The following is a 19,635-nucleotide window of genomic DNA, read 5'->3' on the forward strand; positions in this document are numbered from 1 at the left end:
GTCCTCCCTGTCCCGCAGCGGGGACACACGCAGCAGATGTCTCCCGGTGCAACACGTCCAGAGACAGACATGTCTGAGCGCTGACTTGTGTGACAGATGCGCCGCAGCTTTCATCTTGTAAACTGTGAAGTCATGGAGCTACTTGAGGCTGGGTGACGCCCCCATTACCGCAAATTGGCCAATGGGAGGTGAGAGGCAGAGTTGTCCTCCCGGCCGCCATTAAAGAATTCAATCCATGAACTGAAATAATGGAAATCTGCAGGAGCCCTGGATCCGGCGGAGGGGAGTAGCCGATGAGCAGCCTCGCCAACTCGGCTTTTCGTCCGCTTTTTTAAAAGAGCAGTTTTCACGATGACGGAGCGTTACGGTGGTTTCGGTGAAAAGGGAGGGCGGCGTAGCTAATTGTTTTATGTAGCTAACAGGCTAGCGCTGGAGCTCTGGTATGTTAGCTTGTGCGCTAGCAGGCTAGGAGAGAGAGATCAGGGGGAGGGGAGAGTTCCTTTGCTTTGAAATTGTTTCAGATCGGCTAGCTGCCATTAGCATTAGCACACCAGGGACTAAGCTTTTTCTAGGGGGGTGAAGTTTTTTTTTTTTCCTTTTGAATAAGTTTTCCAGCTCGTATTTTTTTCTTTATTGGACACAGAACTTCTGTGGTGTTTGAATCGGCGTTGGTGAAAGCAGGTCATGTAAGCTGCGTGATGTGAGGGTAACGTAGCAGCCAAAGCTTGCGGCTAACCAGACCAGACAATACATCTGAAATAGATTTGATGAATCCAGTACCTAGTCGCTTACACTTCACGCTGCCGGGCTGCCCGTCTCTCCTTAGCGTAGCCCCGCGGGGCTAGCGGGGGCTAGCGCCGGGCAGAAGTTGTCTGTTTGACTAGCCTTAGCTCGGCGTCAGCTAGCAAGTTGCTCGCAGCGCCTCAGCGGAACAAGTGAGCGTCGCCTCGCCAGCGAGTGGAGGAGATCGGCTGTCGCCCCCTCGATGCTGATTGAGACAATGGACTTTAACGTGGCAGCCCCGCAGTGAAAGGATGAGTTCGTGCTTCGTACCGAACGGGGCCAGTTTGGAGGACTGCCACTCCAACCTCTTCTGCCTGGTGAGTCCCCCCTCTGCTCCCCGCAGCTAGCTAGCTAGCTTAGCGTTAGCTCCCGACGCCGAGAGGCCAGAAAGCCATTTTGGCTAATCAGGCAACAAGCTTTGTAACGTCAGTGGCAGATTGGCGTGAAGGCATCGGGGCCTGCGACGTGCACGATCGCGATCCAGCGAACTTTCATAACAGGAGACGAGCACTGCAGGGTTTTCTTACTGACGAGCTGCAGGCGAATATGCCACGATCATGTGTTTACAGTGCATTGATTACACCCGATAGCCTACTAGCATCAGCGTTAGTTACATGGTGGTAACAGGTCAGGCCAACAGGCACGATTATACACAGCCTGTGCACAGATCATCTCACCCTTCTATAGGGAATAGCTCTACATTTGTGATTAATGCACATATCTGGAATTAAGTCCCTCTGTTTTTTAATTACACAAACTGATGTGATCCTAGACTGACTTGCAGTGACTCATTGGGTGTCTGTAACTACTGGATGACAGTGATGTGTTCAGGCAGGACTGTGGTGTCACATGTAAAAAGTATTGCAAAACTTTCCAGAAGTCATCAACCCCCAGTTTTCAGCTTTCTTCATTGGAAGTGATTTAATGCATGACAGGAAAAGCTGTGTGTCTGTGTTTGAGAGTGTGTGTAAGGGAGGGAAGACTTTCACTGAGTTATGCAGTCAACAGCAGATGATTGGCTTAATGCTGTACGACTATGTTGTGTGCACATTCTCACATTGTTGTTCTCCCTCTCTCTTCAGGCTGATTTGACCGGAATAAAATGGAGGCGTTTTGTGTGGCAGGGGCCCACCTCTTCGCCCATCCTCTTCCCCGTGACCGAGGAGGACCCGATCCTGTGTAGTTTCAGCCGATGCTTGACTGCGGATGTGCTGAGTGTGTGGAGGAGACACCACACCCCGGGTCGCAGAGAGCTCTGGCTCTTCTGGTGGGGGGATGACCCCAGTTTCGCCGAGCTCATCCACAATGAGCTCTCAAGTGAGTGGTTTTAACAACTCCACGTTCTTTGCGCTATCAGAGTTGATTCTACAACATATTTCACACGTGGGGAGAAACGGGAAACATTTTTTTAACAAACCCTAAATTATGAATTCTTACATAATCAAAAGGCCCTGTCCCAATTCCTCCCCCTTGTCCCTTGCCCTAAAAATGAAGTGCACTTTGCTGTGTAGTGTCCCCCTCCAAACGGAACAACCGGAGATAAGGCTAGAAAATATTCCCTTCATTTTTCAAATTTCATATAAGGGACATGGGAGTAACAAACATTACGCTCACTCAGTCTGTTTACATGCTTGTTTTGACAGAGTGAAAAGCAATTTCCCCTGAAACACTCATCACGGCGATTCAGAGTACGATATTCCATTAGCTTTTAAATTGTTTTCATGGTTATTTTGCAAGATTTCATACTCGACAATTCCCGACTACCCCTTAGTTTCTAAGTGGCCCTGAAAACACTAAGGTTGAAGGGGTGTTCGAAGGGCTTAATGGCCACTACCCCTACATCACATGGAGAAATGGGACAACACTACTCCTTAGCAGCCACGTGCAGAACGAAAGGGTAGATCCAAGTATTAGGGCTAAGGGGTGAATTGGGACATGGCCTCAGTAGTTCGCTCAGTGCTTTGGAATTGGTACTTTTATTCTGAATGTTAAGAAAGAAATATTCAAGAGTGTAGTGGTTACTCATAAAGCGTTTCTATAACTGGTGGGTTGTCGGGCAAAATGGGAAATGGCAAACTTCTTTGGTGTTTTTGATGACACTGCCAACCTCTTCTAAGCTGCGGCAAAGATCTGTTACGCAACTTAAATGATATAAAGTATGATAATAATAGGTCATGTCTGCCAAACTGGCTCTCTGCCACAGATACAGGTGTGTACAGTAGCATTAAGACAAGCTGTCTTGCGTCAGAGTCACATGACACCGTCTTGATTTTTTTAAAGAAGGCCTCACTCCAGTTTGTTTATATTCGTGTCTGTGAGACAGATCCCCCTGACAGCTCCCACTCTGACCAGTTATTCTGTCCCCAGTCTCCGCCTCCATCCACACTCGTATGTTTCAGTTTTAAGAAAACGTCACTTCGGCTAGATTTACACCTGTTATCCACACTTAGTGCGGAGACTTCTGGAAATGCCGTGGGGGCCCTTTCAAGTTTTAACAGGCTTGTGATTTAAACTGTACAGACAGAAATTGATTTACTTTTGGAATCACTTGATTCAGATACTTGCATTTGCTTCCTGATTATCAGTCACAATGTATCCTTCCCTTTATTAGTCATAATCCAGTCACGTGACCTTTTGGCAAAATGACACAATCGTTGACAACCAGTTGTAGATGCAATACGTTTAAGCATTTTACCAACGCTTGCTGGACAGAGATCGTTCTAAATCTAGGGCACTGGTTGGAAACTAAAGCAAATCAGGGTAGAAGTAGCCTAAGGGAAGGTCAAGTGTTACTCTGAGACAACACAGAGCAAAATTTGCACAAATCTCTGAATCGCAGATTTGGAAACGCACATTTGATCTATATGAACTACAGCTCTCGAGAAAACATTGTTGACCAAACTTGACTACCAAAAGAGCTGATTTGTTTTATTCCAATAGTGAGCAATAAGAAAAATATTGAAGTTTTTTTTTCCTGTTCAAACGGGTAACTTCTGTTGTTGTGCTTTGAAATCAAGCAAAGTCTAATTTTCCCCATCAAGCACACCGCTGTATACATTCAATATGATGCCCTTTTATTAAACAGGAAAAACTGATGTTTGACTGTCTCTTGCTTACAGGTGAGGAGGATGGCGAGTGGGAGAGCGGCCTGTCCTACGAGTGTCGAACGCTCCTGTTCAAAGCCATCCACAACCTGCTGGAGCGCTGTCTCATGAACAGAGGCTTTGTTCGCATCGGGAAGTGGTTCGTTAAGCCGTACCAGAAGGAGGAGAAGACCATTAATAAAAGGTACGTCCCTGCTTCCTAATGGCAGACGGCGGAGTCAAATGACAGGCCGTAAATTCTCAAACCCCCTACACTTACCGAATAGTCAGGTCACTTGTTTCTGTCTGAGGTATGTTCTGTTCACATCTCTGAGATTTACCGATACCGGGTCGAGACCTGTTGTGGCGCTGCACACATATTTTTTCGCTCCTCAACAGATTTTAATGTGCTACTCTGTGATAACGTATGTTGTCTTTTTAAATGCTGTTAGTGAATCTCAATACTTTGCTGCTTAGATGGACTGATGGATTTAATGCTGTTATGTTGCTGGGAAATCAGATAATATATCCAGGAGCCAGAAAAGACTTGATAAGTTAAATAGGTGACAGCAGTGTTGTCAAAGTGGGCAGCTGAAGGTCCTTTCCAGCACACATGCACTGTGCGGTCCGAGAGACCCTTTTTCTTTGGTACGTCCATTATTCTTCAAGGCAGTTTCTTTTTGTGGTGCAAGAAAAAGCAGCCCAGTTGCAGAAGATAAATAAAGCAGTAGAACAAGATGTCTTGAAATGTACTTGCTGCGCTGATTGGCTGAGCATTAGCCAGCATTTGATACTGGAGTGTGGTCAACATTTGCAGCTTGTGGACGTTGTGCTGTTACAGTTGTTTCTATGTTTAAAGAGTTGGATTTACTGTGACATTTTCAGACAGAACCATCTAACAGACCTTGATGGAGACGTGTTACGGTCAGATGTGTTGTGCGTGAGCTGCGTTGAGCAGATGTTCTTATTGTGTTGAAAGTTCTGCTACAAAGTTCCCATAATAGTTTGTGGCACTTTAATGATTAAAATTCCCATTTGGGACTTAACTGGAGAAATGTTGCTCGCAGCTGTATTGTTTTTAACGACACTGTAATAGGCCGACAGCAGTTTCTGGGAATGAAACATCATCTACTTATAGGAATATGCCGTGAATAAATACACATGGCTTTCCTTAAGCAGTGTAAACATGACGCTAGACAGTTGAGTGTGATACAGCATCTGCTGCTCTGATTTATAAATAACGTTTTTATGCATCGTAGCTTCACTGAGGTCAGTTCCAACTGGATCCATGTTGCTTTGAGTCACAGAGGTCCTGCAGTGCTCAGAGAATCTAGATTCCTGGAATGATCACAGCTTTCTAGTCACATTATCGGAACGACATATCTTTCATCTGGTCCGCATATGAAATGTTTGTAATAGTCTGCCAGCGTGTTGAACAACAGCTTAATCTTGTCTACGTCAATAGAGGAACACGTCGAGGGTTAAGTTTTAATGTCTGTACCTCTATGCTGTTACCGCAGAGGTGCCAGCTACAGGTTAACGTTAAACAGTGCACAAAGTTCTGTTTGGTTCAGAGTGGACTTCTGCACCACTGCATTTCCTTACCTACCTGTTGAACATAAGGCTGGAGGCACAGCCCCCCCCCCCCCCTCCCTCTCCTTGCTCCTGAATGAAGTGTCTGGGGAATCCTGGAGTTCCCAGACAAGCTAATTTGAGTCTCTGCTTTGTGGCCGTGTGGCTCCGACCGAACTTGTGTTTGATGCAGAGGTGCTTTCTGGCAGCTCGGTCGATGGCTAGTGCGAGTTCTAGCAGCTCCATGTATATTAAAGTACTGTTGCACAGAACAGGAGTGTATTTTATTGCTCAGTGGTTTTTGGCCTCTGTTTTTACATACAAACGTCTACAAGTGAGTGTTGAGGCAGCACCTCTAACAGAGGAGTCTGGCGGTCTCTCTGTCGCCTGCGCTCTCTGGCTGGTAAACAGGGCAGTCTTTGGAAAATGCTGAGTGTGCACTGTGGTTTTACAGCAACCATGTCAACAAGCACTATTTTAGTGCATTTAGCAGCCTGCTCTCCCAGAAGTAGCTAGAAAATAAAGATGGGTATTGTTTTAACATTTCATGGTTTTTAAATATCCCCACAGATATTTCTTTGCCTGTGTTTTTGTTCTTTGCACCATCTGATTAGTGGTATTGTTTTTTGGGGGGGTTCTCTTTTTGACATAATGATGTGGTAACGCTTGTGGACTAATCCCTCTAAACACTACGATCCCTCTTTTTTATCTTTGACTCACCCTTCAGCGAGCACCTATCTTGTGCATTCACCTTCTTCGTACACGGAGACAGCAACGTGTGCACGAGTGTGGAGATCGCTCAACATCAGCCTCTTCAGTGGCTGAGCGAGGAGCATCTCAGCCTCGCCCAGCAGAACTCCAGCCCCTTGCAAGGTAGGATCACAATGTTTACAGTTGTTTTACACTGAACTGGTCTTTATCTTGATAAATTATCTGTTGGGTTTATTATCCTACATAAGTACTCTGATTCCTCTCTGCCCTGCAGTCATCCTGAGCCCATATGGCTTAAATGGGACCCTCACCGGCCAGGCTTTTAAGATGTCAGACCACCCCACGCAGAAACTCATTGAAGAGTGGAGGCAGTTTTATCCCATCAGCACCAGTCCCAAGGAGGCCCAGGAAGAGAAGATGGAGGAAACGGAATGGGAGGACGATTCCCTGGCGGCCGTGGAGGTTCTCGTTGGTAAGGCCTTGTGATATTTTATTAATGTGTCGAGCGGTGAATGGATACAATCAAGAATTTTGCGATTAGATTGATTTAATTGTCAAATGTTGAAGGATATTCTTAGTTTTCTTAGAGTTTGAGAGGCAGCGCTTAAATTCGTTTCTCTCAAGGGCCAATAGCTTGTATAATATCCCCAGCCTTTTATCATGAAGGTTGATAGAAGTCGAAAGGTTGAATGAAAATAGAGTGTAATTGTTTTCCCTTCCTTAGTCATAATAATTCATCATAATTGTTGGCAAAGTATAAGAGTGGTTCGGAAAGAATTATAGAATAAGGCTTTCAACATTTTTTGCTGCTGTACACTGGTCTAAACAATCAAATAACCATGTTCTATGTAATCCAGTTGCACATGTCATAAAATGTATTGTTTATACAGTAAATTCAGAGAAAGCCAGAACCAAACCAGGTGGAGATTTGGCTGCACTATGATGAATGATTGATTCATTACTGGTTTTAGAAATTAAATAGAAATGCCTTATTTCTGTGCGCCTTACACGCTGTTTTGGAAATAAATGAATGTGTTTGGTTCCAGCGGGGGTGAGGATGGTTTACCCTTCCTGCCTGGTGCTTCTCCCCCTGTCGGACCTCCCTGCTGTGGTCCCTCAGGGCTCGGCCAACACCTCAGGAAGCCTGTGTGGTGCTCAGCAGGGCCAGGCTGCTCACAGAGATCCTGCCATGTCCTCTGTCACTCTGACTCCTCCAACATCGCCAGAGGAGGCTCAGACTGGTAAGAACTGGAGCTGCACATTGACCAGAATTAAACACCTGAGCATGTATTGACGTTTTCTTTTGGATAGAGACAGAATGTGTTTGTCCTGCCTTGCTTCATAGATTATCAGCCTGCCCAGAGGTGGCTCAAGCTGTCCTCTGCGTCCGATGGCTACTGCTCTAACAACACTCTTCATGGGGGTAAAATCCCTCGTCGACTGGCCAGCCAGATGGTGGAGTCTGTGTGGCAGGAATATAGCATAAACCGCACAGGGAACAAGTAAGTTCATCTCATCTCATCCTCAAAGTTTGTTTTGACGGACAAAGTGTTGCCTCCATGCTCGATTGATAAAATCACTATCTGCTCTTCTTTATCAGGAGGAAGTTTACTACCTTGACAAATGGGTCCTGTGAGGAGGAGTTAGACAAAAATGGACTCTGGGATTTTGTGGAGTCAACTCACAGGCCGCATTGCAATTGCTCCAGGTATGTGGAATGGAATGCATTCACCTTTTTGTGTTTTGTTTTCTAAGTGGAAGAAATCATCTCTGATCATTATTTGTTGTTCGTCACATAGACATAAGAATCCGAAACAGAGATCCAACAGCACCTCAGGACACCCGCCATCATCGGGCCAGCCCGCTCAGCCGGCGCCCAAGCACAAGCTGGGCGAGAAGCTGGAGAAGGGGGAGAAGCAGCAGAGGAGGCCGCAGACGCCGTTTCACCACCGCAACTTCGTGAGTGATGAGCAGTCCATGGAGCCACAGAACCAGAGGCTTTGTCTAAGATCGCAGGAGGAGGGCTCATACCCCAGTCTGCACCACGTGGACACGGCGCCCTCCAAAGCCCCGACGCTGCACACACACGGCCCCCCTGCAGACCACGGTGGATCCCCACCTCCACCGCCTCTCAGCCCGCATCCATGCGATCACGGCGAAGGTGACATGACTCCAGGTGGGATAAAGAGCTCGTCCACGCCCATCCACCAACCGTTCTACCCGCCGTCTGTGGAGCCGTGTCTGCTTCCACAGAAGGGCTCATCTGAGGAGCCTCAGCTGGAGACCATGACTATGCCTCTGCCTTTCCCCCCAGCATACAACGAAACCTTAGAACCTACTGTTTTCATAGGTTCAGCCATTAACCCCAACGAAGACTCTACCCACAACCCCTGGAAGTATTTCAACCTGCCCAGGAAGAAGGCGTCCAACTTCCTGACACCTCAGCTACCTGTGGATAAAATACGAGAGGATTCTTGGAGAGGTGGAGGAACAGAAAATGTCGTTTCTGTAACTGAGTAAGTACTTGATCACTCATCCTCACACATCACATTTAATCAGCCTGCTTCCTCCTATCTGAGCATCTCTGCACAATTTCTCTCATTGCAGGTTGATGGCGGGCACCACGCAGCAGCTGAAGGTTTCCGAAGAGCTGATCAAGACTTACGCCCAGCGAAGAAACAGCCACCTTGCTCCCTCCAGGGGGGACGAAGATCACAGTGATGAGCCCGACCCTTACGCCTTCGTGGAGGGAGACGAGGAGTTCACCTTCACAGAGAAAAAGGACAAGGCTGGAGCTGATAGAGATGGCAACAAGAAACACAAGGTGTGTTCCAGGGTTGACTGCTGGGCTGAGATCCTTTTCTTCACTGTCCTCTTAGTAGCAGGGTGAACCTGGGATGATCAGCATGTGTGTGATTATAGTAAAACAGAAGTTATAATTTTTACATCACTTTGATGGCACTCTTACCAACATCTGTTGACATCAGCAAATATCAAACAATCAGTTTATTATGTTAGGTTAGGTTGTTTCCTTAACTCTTCATCAGGCTGATGTTAATTTACACAGTTGCATTTTAAGATTAGGTCTTTGGTCTTAAGTTTTTAGCTGTGCCAATTTCAAAGTGGGTTTCATAAAGCTTTCACAGAAAGTCGCCTTATTCATTACATTACATACATGGACCTTTATAATCAAATCAACCTTTTTTTATTTTCTTAAATCAGCCCTAAATATGTTTTTCGTTGTATTCCATCAACCTCTTAAAATAACTACAACTGGTGTTAGAGGATGATAGGATTTTCAATACAGTACAAGTTCAAAAACAACAGTCTTGTATGCAACTACAAATGGTGGCAGTCTCCTTCATGCATCTTCTCTGTGAAATAATGTTTTCCCTACGTTTTCATAATTTGTGATAATTTCCTTTTTATGACCCAGGGGGACGAAGGAGGTGGAACTTCGGGAGATGGTGAGAATTTTTTCCTTCTGTCTGTTTGTAACATACATGTTGAAATGTGATTTAAATAAAAAAAATTGGAGTTTGCCTTTTTTTTTAACACCTCCTTATTTGTTTTGCATTGCAGATGGTCAGGGTCCGCCAGGCAGCAAACCCTTAGCCTCGATCAGCCTCATCCATGAAAATGACTTGGCTGTCTCCTACAGTGACCTGGATAAAATCTTCAATTCAGATGAAGACGAGCTGGCAGTAAGTGCATCTGCCATTCCAAAACCTGTACCCACATTTTTTTGTGTTCTGAAATTGTGCTCCTGGAAAACTGATTGAAACACTGAAATAGAAAACTGAGTATACCTTTTCCCCTGTCTGCATAGCCTGGATTCAAAAGAGCTGGAGCTGGAGCAGAGGACAAGTTTGGCTGTAAAGATCCTAAAACTGCCATGTTGGACCCGCTGTCTTGCATAAGTATGAAAACTAAGAATCAATTGATTAGTCGTACATGGTTATTCTATACACCTGTTTCAGGAGAAGTAACAATGTCTTGTTCCCCTAGGCTCAGCGGATCTGCACAAGATGTTCCCGACGCCGCCTTCCCTGGAGCAGCAGGGTTACTCCCCCATGAACTCCGGGAGCAAGGATAGTCTGGAAGCAGGGGCAACCATGTTGGACGGCAGCCAGCTCAACAGTCACTTCAAGATGGAGGTGGAGGAGGGATTCTGCAGCCCAAAGCCATGTGAAATAAAGGTAGGACGCATCACACACCTGCGTGAGGAGCAAGTGGGAAACTTAGTTGCATCAACTGTGTTTTCATTGTTTAACATTATTAAGATTAAAACTAAGACCCATCTGTGCTTTCAGGACTTTTCGTTTGTGTACAAGCCGGAAACGAGTCAGGCGCTCATCGGCTGTTCCATGTACGCCCCCCTGAAGACCCTACCCAGCCAGTGTATGATGCCCATCAAACTGCCAGAAGACTGTGTTTACACTCGCAGCTGGACAATGGGAAAAATGGAACTCATACCCCCAGTGACAAACGTCAATCTCCTCACCAAAGACAGGTAAAGCACAGAAACATTTGTCATACTCAATAAGTTAAATGACAATACGAAGAATTAAATAGAGAACGTTGTTGAAATTCCCAAAATATGTATGGAATCTGAAATCCCTGTTTCTCTCTGTCACAGTAACGTGCCCAGTGTGGAGCCAGACTACAGTCAGACATACACCCCCCAGACCCACACGCCCTTCATGTCCACCAGTGCTCCTCCCAGTAACAGCGGCACAGGCATCCTGCCCTCTCCAGCCACGCCTCGCTTCTCCGTGCCCACCCCTCGCACGCCACGGACTCCACGGACCCCCCGCGGCCCGTCCAGCGTGCAGGGCTCTCTCAAGTATGACAACTCTGACCTTTACTCCCCGGCCTCGACACCCTCCACCTGCAGACCGCTCAGCTCAGTTGAGCCGGCCACTGTACCATCCATCCCAGAGGCCCACAGCCTCTATGTCACCCTCATCCTCTCCGAGTCGGTCATGAACCTCTACAAGGACTGCAACTTCGACAGTTGCTGCGTATGCGTCTGCAACATGAACATCCGAGGGGCGGATGTGGGAGTTTACCTCAAGGATAACGGCGAGGCCCAGTACCCCTGCACTTGTGGCTTCAGTGCAGTCACCAATCGGCGCTTTGGACAGTCAGCCGGGCTCTTCCTGGAGGACGAATTAGACGTGGTGGGACGGGGCTCAGATGCGAGTCGCGACACAGAGCGGTCCTTCGAAGAGCTCCGAGCTTCCACCACGCACAAGGCCGGCAGTCTGAAGGAGAAGCCTCCAGATGAGCTAATCCTTCTGCTGCAGGACCAGTGCACCAACCCATTCGCCCCAATTTCCGGTGTTGAGTACCCCAAGCCGACCTCAGCGCCCAGTTCATTCCTGAGGGTCGAAGAGAGAGACTGTTATAACGACTGCTACATGGCACTTGAGCATGGCAGACAGTTCATGGACAATATGTCAGGAGGAAAAGTGGATGAAGCACTAGTGAAAAGCACCTGTCTTCATCAGTGGCCAAAATGCAAATGTACGACTTCTTTTACCAAATCTTACCATTGAAAGCTAAGTTTTCCCTCATCACAACATGAATTTAAAACTTATCTCTTTTGGTTTTTCCTTTTATAGCCGCGGATATGAGCAAGCTCTTCTCTCAGGACGTCCTGCGGGTGTTGCTGTCCCTCCAGCCTGTGCTGCAGGACACCATCCAGAAGAAGAGAAGCGTTCGCTCCTGGGGGGTTCAGGGACCGCTCACCTGGCAACAGTTCCACAAAATGGCCGGGAGGGGATCATATGGTGAGTGGAAAGCGTTTGTCCTTAAGTGTTATTTTGTGCTGATTGTCTCTTACGACAACAAAATGTTCAATGAGGAATCTTGTCCTCATTCCCCCCACAGGCACAGATGAGTCTCCTGAGCCTCTGCCCATCCCAACCTTTTTGGTGGGTTATGAGTACGACTTTGTTGTGCTGTCTCCGTTCGGCTTGCCTTACTGGGAGAAGCTCCTCCTGGATCCTTTTGGCTCCCAGAGAGATGTGGGATATGTCGTCATCTGCCCGGAGAACGAGGCTCTGCTCCGCGGGGCCAAGTCCTTCTTTAAAGATCTGAGTACTATGTATGAGGTAAGCACCTGGCACCTCCTAAAACTCATCCCTCTTGTTCTGACTTGTCCACAGAAACAGTTTCTCACTCTGAAGAAAGGATTTGCTCCGTTTCATTTTCACATTCATTTCATTTTCTCTCGACAGGCATGCCAGCTTGGGCAACACAGGCCCATCTGTAAGAGTCACCCAGAGGGCGTTTTGAAGGTCGGCACCACAGAAAGCCGGAGCATGACAGAGCAGCCCCTCAGTGATTGGTTCCTTAAGATGGCTACAAGAGACGCAAACAATGAAGCCTTTAATAAGCTCAAATGCTTTGCTCAAGTGTGCCGCTATGATCTAGGTAACATTTTTAATCACAATTTAAAAAAACGTTAGTAATGTCTTTGTAGAATGTGAGAACAGCAGTTGATTGTTTTCTTTATTCCTTCATGACCTCTTACAGCCCCGTACTTGTCGGAGCAATCTTTGGATAGTTCTCTATTGTCCCAGCGCTGCCCCCCCGTGGTCATCTCCCCCCAGACCCCCAGCTCTTCCAGCACCTCCTCAGGACCCCAGAGCACCACCACTACCAGCTCCAGCACCAGCTCTGCCCAGCCTGCCCAGCCAGCCCAGCCAGCCCAGGTCAACAGCACCCCTTCCTCCACCTCCTCAGGCTCCCAGACCATCGGTGGAATTGCGCCGGCCAAGCCAAGCTCTTACTCGCCGTTTGGGACAACAGGCTTGCAGGGGGGCACGTCTCAGAACGGACCCCAGGCCAACCAACAGGGTGCCGTGGGGCCGGCAGAAAACGGATCCTCAGCCAATCAGGCTCAATTGTCTGCTGAGACCATAGAGAGGTAGGATTATATCTGGGTTTATATCTACTCTTGGGATGGTGATCAGCTTTTAAAATAAGTGGGAAGTTTTAATATGTTAGTAGTGTGTAATCAATTGACGACTTGATTAAAATGTGGTTATTGATTCGTGGCATTACTGAATTCATGCCACTCTCAGCACCACACGAACGTCCATGTGGTTTAGCAAGTTTTGATATTTACTCACTGACCATATGTTTTAATTAATATTTTTTTTAATCTAGTTAAAGATATTTCTGACATTATTGTGAACACTATACAAACAGCTGGTAAATTTGACCTTCACACAAGAAGTATGTCTGAAGTGAATCCCACGTCTTAATAGTGTAGTGTATTAGTGTATTCATAGTGTATTAGTGTATTCATAGTGTATTAGTGTATTCTTTGTACTGTGGATTCAAGTAAAAGCGACCTGGGGCGCAGCTAAATATTATTTAAATGCGGTTAAATCCGATTTTGTCTAGAAATAACAGACTGGAATTAATTTTTTTTTAAACATTTTGATTAAAAATAAACTTCAGCGATACATTTTCTGCTGATCTATTATCAATTGACCTTTACAGCTCTAGAAGTATCACATTCTCTTATGCTTGAAACACATTTATCATAAAATCCTTCCTAATGGCTTCAAAAACACATTTCTCAGCTCCACCAGCTGTGCGTTTTATCATACTATTTAGAGATTTCAGATTTTTGGACCTGCCCTGTAGTCATGACAACTGGCTCTGTGTACATATGGTCGTTGCAGTGATGTGAACTTTTCAGCAGCTTGACTAAAGATTATGTATTTTCTTCACAGCACAATGGATAGAGACAAAGTGGGCAAGCCCACGGACGGAGAGTCCCACGCTGTGTCTTACCCGCCCGCCATCGTGGTGTACATCGTCGACCCCTTTAGTTACGAGGACGCCGACAGAGAGGTCCACTCCAGCACCTACACACTGGGCCTGCTGCGTTGTTACATGGAGATGCTCCAGTTCCTGCCTGCTCAGATCAGAAACGCTGTCTCAGTACAGGTATGGCTCAAAGGGGTTTAACGATTCTCATTTCGTTAGTTTGTCTAATATTTTGGGAAGGGATGAAAGAAATGGTCTGTGTCAGTAACCTGAGATGACCGGGTGAAGTTCACACATTGAGTCTGCTGCTGAGCGGTGGTGGTTGTCATCTGTAGTTTAAACTAATCACCTCTCTTTAGTTACAATAGAGCAGTTTACCAGGAGGCATAGAGGGAGGTGAGAAAGAGCAGGGGACTCATTAACAGACTCGAATGGAGGTGGTAACTGCTACACCTGCGATAGAGTGACACAATGTTGCATCAACATGCCAGGGGGATTCAGAAACAAAAGAAGTGTGAATGTGTTAATGGTTTCAGTGGTGGAGTCCTCAGTGCAGCCAGGGCAGACACTGAGAATGGCCTTATCCACCAGTGATGCAGCCAGTAGCTTGGGATTTTGCTTTAATTTGCCTAAAGTTACTTGAATTGCAATGAATACAATATATAAATATAAATGATAGCAAAGGTTTGGTTATTCATCTTCTAATATGGGAATTTAAGTCAGATTTTAAACATAAAAACATAAAAATGTTTTCTCATTTTTGTTTTTTTACTTTCTCAGATCGTTCCCTGTGAGTATCTCCTGCAGCCGGTGCACAGCGGCGAGCGTCACCTCTACGGGCAGCTCCTGAAGTCTCTGGCCTTCTCCGTGTTCACTCAGTGTCGGCGGCCTCTGCCCAACTCCACCAACTTCAAGGCTCTGACGGGCTTCGGCCCCGGTCTCGCGATTGACATGGCTCTGAAAGACCCTGAGGTAACTGCTGCATCTATGAAACTTCTGTGATGCCTGGTGGACAACAAAGTTTTTAAATTGTGTTTGGTCCTATGTTGTCTCTCTTTTAATTCAACATGTATTTCCCCTCGTGCAGAGGCCTGAGTGTGTGCGTCTGTATACGCCGCCCTTCATCCTGGCTCCAGTGAAAGACAAGCAGACGGAGCTCGGGGAGACTTTTGGCGAAGCGTCCCAGAAGTACAACGTCCTGTTTGTCGGCTACTGTCTGTCTCATGACCAGCGCTGGCTGCTGGCCTCCTGCACCGATCAGCACGGAGAACTGCTGGAGACCTGCATCATTAGTATCGATGTTCCCAACAGGTACTTGCCCTCACTCACCAAAAAGAGATGCACCAGTGCCACAGGGTTGTGTCTTTATTCTGACCACATGTGTTGTCTCTGCAGGGCTCGCAGGAAAAAGGGCTCAGCCAGACGACTGGGTTTGCAGAAGCTGTGGGAGTGGTGTCTCGGCCTGGTGCAGGTGACATCACTACCATGGAGGGTGGTCATTGGACGGCTTGGTAGGATGGGCCACGGCGAACTGAGAGGTACACACACACACTGCTGTTTTCTGAGTGTGCAGATCACAAGGACGTGTATGATCACAAGTATGTGTACGATCAAACACTAATGTGCTCTCATCTTGTCCATGTTTCAGACTGGAGTATTCTGCTGAGCAGAAGGAACTTACAATCCCTCAGTAAGCGTCTGAAGGAGACATGTAGGATGTGTGGTATCTCTGCTGCTGACACTCCCAGCATCCTTAGCGCCTGTCTGGTTGCCATGGAGCCCCAGGGTTCCTTTGTCATCATGCCAGGTAAAATAATATAGCGATAAGTTCATTTAAGAATTCCTAATGACGCTGAGTTGAGTGTGTGAGTAACGATCGTCTCTTCTCCGCCTCGTCTCTGCAGACTCTGTCTCGACTGGTTCAGTGTTCGGTCGCAGCACCACGCTGAACATGCAAACATCGCAGCTGAGCACTCCTCAGGACACGTCCTGCACACACATCCTGGTGTTCCCCACCTCGGCCATGGTGCAGGTCAACACTAACACTGCAGAGCCCATTGACATCAACTTCAATCCCATAAATCCTGGTGAGTTTGCGCACTGACGAGGCTTCGGAAGAAACGTATCAGAAGAAAGAATTATGAATGTTGAAGGCTGCTTGTTTGCTCTTTGCAGATGGATCGGATGGAATGGGAATCTTTGACCTGTTTGACAACGACATGGTGGATACCGACCTCATCAACATCCTGCCCAACTCCCCCACTACCTCCCCCGTTCACTCTCCTGGCTCCCACTACCACCAGGGGGGAGATGGAAGCAAGGTCAGTTAGATAGATAGATTATTACCTGATCTAATGAAGAAATGTGACATAGTTTTACGCAGTTGAACCGATCAAAACACGTCTCCCTCCTGCTTCTGGAGGATGGAAAATTATTTCTGGGCTGCTGTCGTAACTGTTGTCGCTCAGTTGTTGTTCTCACATATAAAAAGACCCCAGTACAACAGAAACGGCAAATCACATAAAATTTACTATTTAAGTCTAAAGCCTGTGCTGTAGGAAACAAGTTGTTCTGTTGTTTCATTCCCTCGATGTCGTCTTGCAGGGTCAGAGTGCGGATCGTATGGAGTCCCATGAGGAGGCTCTGAACATCCTGCAGCAGCCGATGGCTCTGGGCTACTTCGTCTCCACAGCAAAGGCTGGACCACTGCCGGACTGGTTCTGGTCGGCCTGCCCTCAAGCCCAGAACCAGTGCCCACTCTTCCTCAAGGTAGAGTGGCACTTGTGTATATATATATATTTATCTCAAATCTGTTCCAAAGTGTGGAAAAACTGTTAACTTTGTTTTGTCTCAGTATCACTTTCAAGTCTTTCAGAACATTCAGAATAATGTCAGTTAAAGTTTGATGCCATAAATTAATTGAAGGGTTTTGATTTAATTTGTCTCCTTGTCTCTGTCTCCCAGGCCTCTCTGCACCTGCATGTGTCTTCTGTCCAATCAGACGAACTCCTGCACAGTAAACACTCCCACCCGCTGGACTCCAACCACACCTCTGATGTGCTCAGGTAGCTGCTCACACAACAAGAGTCTGTGAGAACTGTGTGTTTTTCCAATCAGGACAATGTCTTAACACTGCCCTCCTGTGTCTGCCTTCAGATTTGTTCTAGAGCAGTACAACGCCCTCTCCTGGCTGACGTGCGACCCTGCGACCCAGGACCGCCGCTCCTGTCTGCCTGTTCACTTTGTGGTGCTCACCCAGATGTACAACTTTATCATGAACATGCTCTGAACTCTAAACGAGATCAAACCGCTGAGATCAGATCGAACTGTGGATCCTCGACACTCAAAGGACCTCACACTCCATCAGGGCAAATACGGAGGAAGCGTCTCTTCTTCTCCTCCTCCTCTTCTTCTTCCTCCCTGATGTATCTTAAACAACACTGACTGACTGGAAGTCTCCAATCAACCAATCAATCAGATGCCAAGAATCCATTTTAGCATTTTGGAAGATTAAGGGACGTTTCATAAAGGAGAATAAATTGTCTTTTTAATGACTGTAGATTGCAATCTATAAATTTTATCTTAATGAAATGCCTGCATATATTATTTATTGTAAGTTTTTAAATGTGGAATTTTTAATGCTTAATATCTTTTATATATTACAAATCCTAGAGGGTGTGTACATCTCACTGTAAAGGAATTGGTTTCAAAAGTGTAATTTTCTCAATTACAACACAGACAAACCTGTTCAAGTGAATTTGCTGTAGATTGCTTTTAGAATATTATTTTTTCAAAGGGTACAGACCTTTTTATTGACATGCTGTAAAAATGAAGTAAACGCTGGCCTGGGCATTTGCATCCCACCCGACGAGTGGATGAGACTTTACCTCTCTGTCTGCTTCAGCTCCAGAGTCTCTCGCACAGTAACTCAATGAGCTCTGAAGAGGAATTAAAAGGTACATTGTCAGATTATATATTTTATATAACAGATTTAGGTAATTGTGTGTGAGTGTATATGTGTACATATAATTGTGTGCCGCTACTGATGGTGCAGCTTCTGTTTTAGAATTAAAGTGCGTCTACATTATATCATCTTGGTTTTTATGGACTTTATTTCAGGTTCGTTTACCTACAGATTCTTACTGTATTCACCAAAAACCTTAAGAGTTTTTCCATCACACACTGGCACAGCCACCAGGGACAGTTCAGGGTTTACTGTCATGCATGCCCATGGACATTTTTGTACATGGATCAGCATTGAACCTACAACCTTCTGGTTGGTACCGCCCATTCTACCTACCAAAAAATTATTAAAATCTGAACCTGGCTCAAGCTCGAATGATTTGATCTAAACTTCCTGTAATGCAACTTGGAAGCATCTTTTGTTCAACGGTTCTTGTCTCTGTATTTATAATCTATTCATACATCACATGAAAAAAAGCTTTATTATAAAATAAAATAATCCAAAACGGTTCAGTACAAATATAACTATATATCCCCCGGGGGGGGAATTCACAAGCAGTGCCCAGCAGTGTATATAATTCAAATTAGCTTCAACTTTACCATCGGCAACAATAAAGGGATGAGTATATAAATAAAAACGTAAATTAATCAAAAGTAGCTGTACTAATTTCAGAATCTTAAATATTCTAAAATTGGTATTGCAACTTTTGGTACCCATAATATTTAAGTAAATTATCTCATAGAAATCAAAATGTATTTTTAAAGATTTTGAAACTCACAGCTTACTTCACTTTTTTGTGGCTGCAGCACCTTCATTTATTTTATAATTAGATTTAAGTAACTGAATAAATTAAAATGAGTTTTTCTGCAGCACTGTTCTAATGAAGCTGCTTTACAGTAAGAGTCTGTCATCACATGAGTGTATAGTGAGTTCCACAGGGGTCGTGGCTCTAATGGCTTGTGTGGATGGAGCTTCAGCTTTAACCCTGTCCATACTAACAGGATTGGGATGGTTAGTGAGAATGGAATTAGCTAATCAAGGAGAACATGTCATCCCAAAGCCTCATCCAATCAGCGTCTTACGTTCTCCTTAATTGGATCCAATTGAAGGGCAGCCCAGTTTGTCTGGGGCCAATCAGGAGAGCGTGCATCGGGCCACATTCAGCAATTTGAAGAATCTATTTAGAAACATTAGATTAGGGGAAACCAATAAATAGCCTCACGCTGCTATAGTGGGAGCTGAAGTGTCTGGAACCAGCAGACGGGAGTTCCTCAGATCGACTGTGATCAGGGTCATCTGTGCTTCATCGAGTCATCCATCCATCATTAGCTCGACTGCTTCTCCCTGTGAGGGTCACAGGCAATTATCACCAATAGTCATTAATAGCTGAACTGAATTAATTACCTTTTATTTTAGTTTATTGCCTTTTTGCCATGGATTTTTGAGAAGCACTTTATAACCTTGTTTAGAAAAGTGCCATGCAAATACAGTAACTATTATTACTATTATAAAATGTAAAAGGTTTGAAATTCAGAGGTCAAATCACTCATGTAAAAATAAATAAAATACCATAAAACATAAAATACATTAAAAATACAATACGAACAAACAAATGAACAAAAAACAAAATTATTTTTTTGATTGTAGATATAGTTTAGATTCATCAGCAGAGGTTTGCCTCAGATGTCACATATGTAAATGCACATTTCACAGAGACATGAGGGTCATTAT

The 19,635-nt window shown here is 45.5% G+C and overlaps 1 protein-coding gene across 1 annotated transcript; it reads left to right on the forward strand.

Moving 5' to 3' along the window:
- Window positions 1–240: 240 nt before the first annotated feature.
- LOC133003238 (mediator of RNA polymerase II transcription subunit 13-like) lies at window positions 241–18,032 on the forward strand. Its single transcript, XM_061072904.1, has 30 exons — window positions 241–1,100; window positions 1,866–2,100; window positions 3,903–4,071; window positions 6,166–6,311; window positions 6,424–6,621; window positions 7,196–7,390; window positions 7,495–7,651; window positions 7,750–7,857; window positions 7,949–8,665; window positions 8,757–8,973; window positions 9,586–9,616; window positions 9,732–9,853; window positions 9,979–10,069; window positions 10,158–10,348; window positions 10,463–10,662; window positions 10,789–11,678; window positions 11,777–11,944; window positions 12,045–12,268; window positions 12,395–12,590; window positions 12,693–13,086; window positions 13,904–14,120; window positions 14,721–14,912; window positions 15,028–15,251; window positions 15,336–15,478; window positions 15,589–15,747; window positions 15,845–16,027; window positions 16,116–16,261; window positions 16,545–16,709; window positions 16,905–17,005; window positions 17,097–18,032. Exons 1-30 carry the CDS (start codon window positions 1,035–1,037, stop codon window positions 17,227–17,229), a joined length of 6,378 nt encoding a protein of 2,125 aa, XP_060928887.1. The 5' UTR covers window positions 241–1,034; the 3' UTR covers window positions 17,230–18,032.
- The last annotated feature ends 1,603 nt before the right edge of the window (window positions 18,033–19,635 follow it).

Source organism: Limanda limanda, chromosome 6 (assembly GCF_963576545.1).
Source record: "Limanda limanda chromosome 6, fLimLim1.1, whole genome shotgun sequence".
Taxonomy (NCBI): Eukaryota; Metazoa; Chordata; class Actinopteri; order Pleuronectiformes; family Pleuronectidae; genus Limanda; species Limanda limanda.

Bases quoted from the DNA above. Each gene is read 5' to 3' on its own strand.
- LOC133003238 (XM_061072904.1), top strand. From the start codon at position 1,035: ATGAGTTCGTGCTTCGTACCGAACGGGGCCAGTTTGGAGGACTGCCAC. The intron at 7,391-7,494 runs GTAAGAACTGGA...CTTGCTTCATAG, and splicing joins GCCAGAGGAGGCTCAGACTG to ATTATCAGCCTGCCCAGAGG. The intron at 9,617-9,731 runs GTGAGAATTTTT...TTTGCATTGCAG, and splicing joins AGGTGGAACTTCGGGAGATG to ATGGTCAGGGTCCGCCAGGC.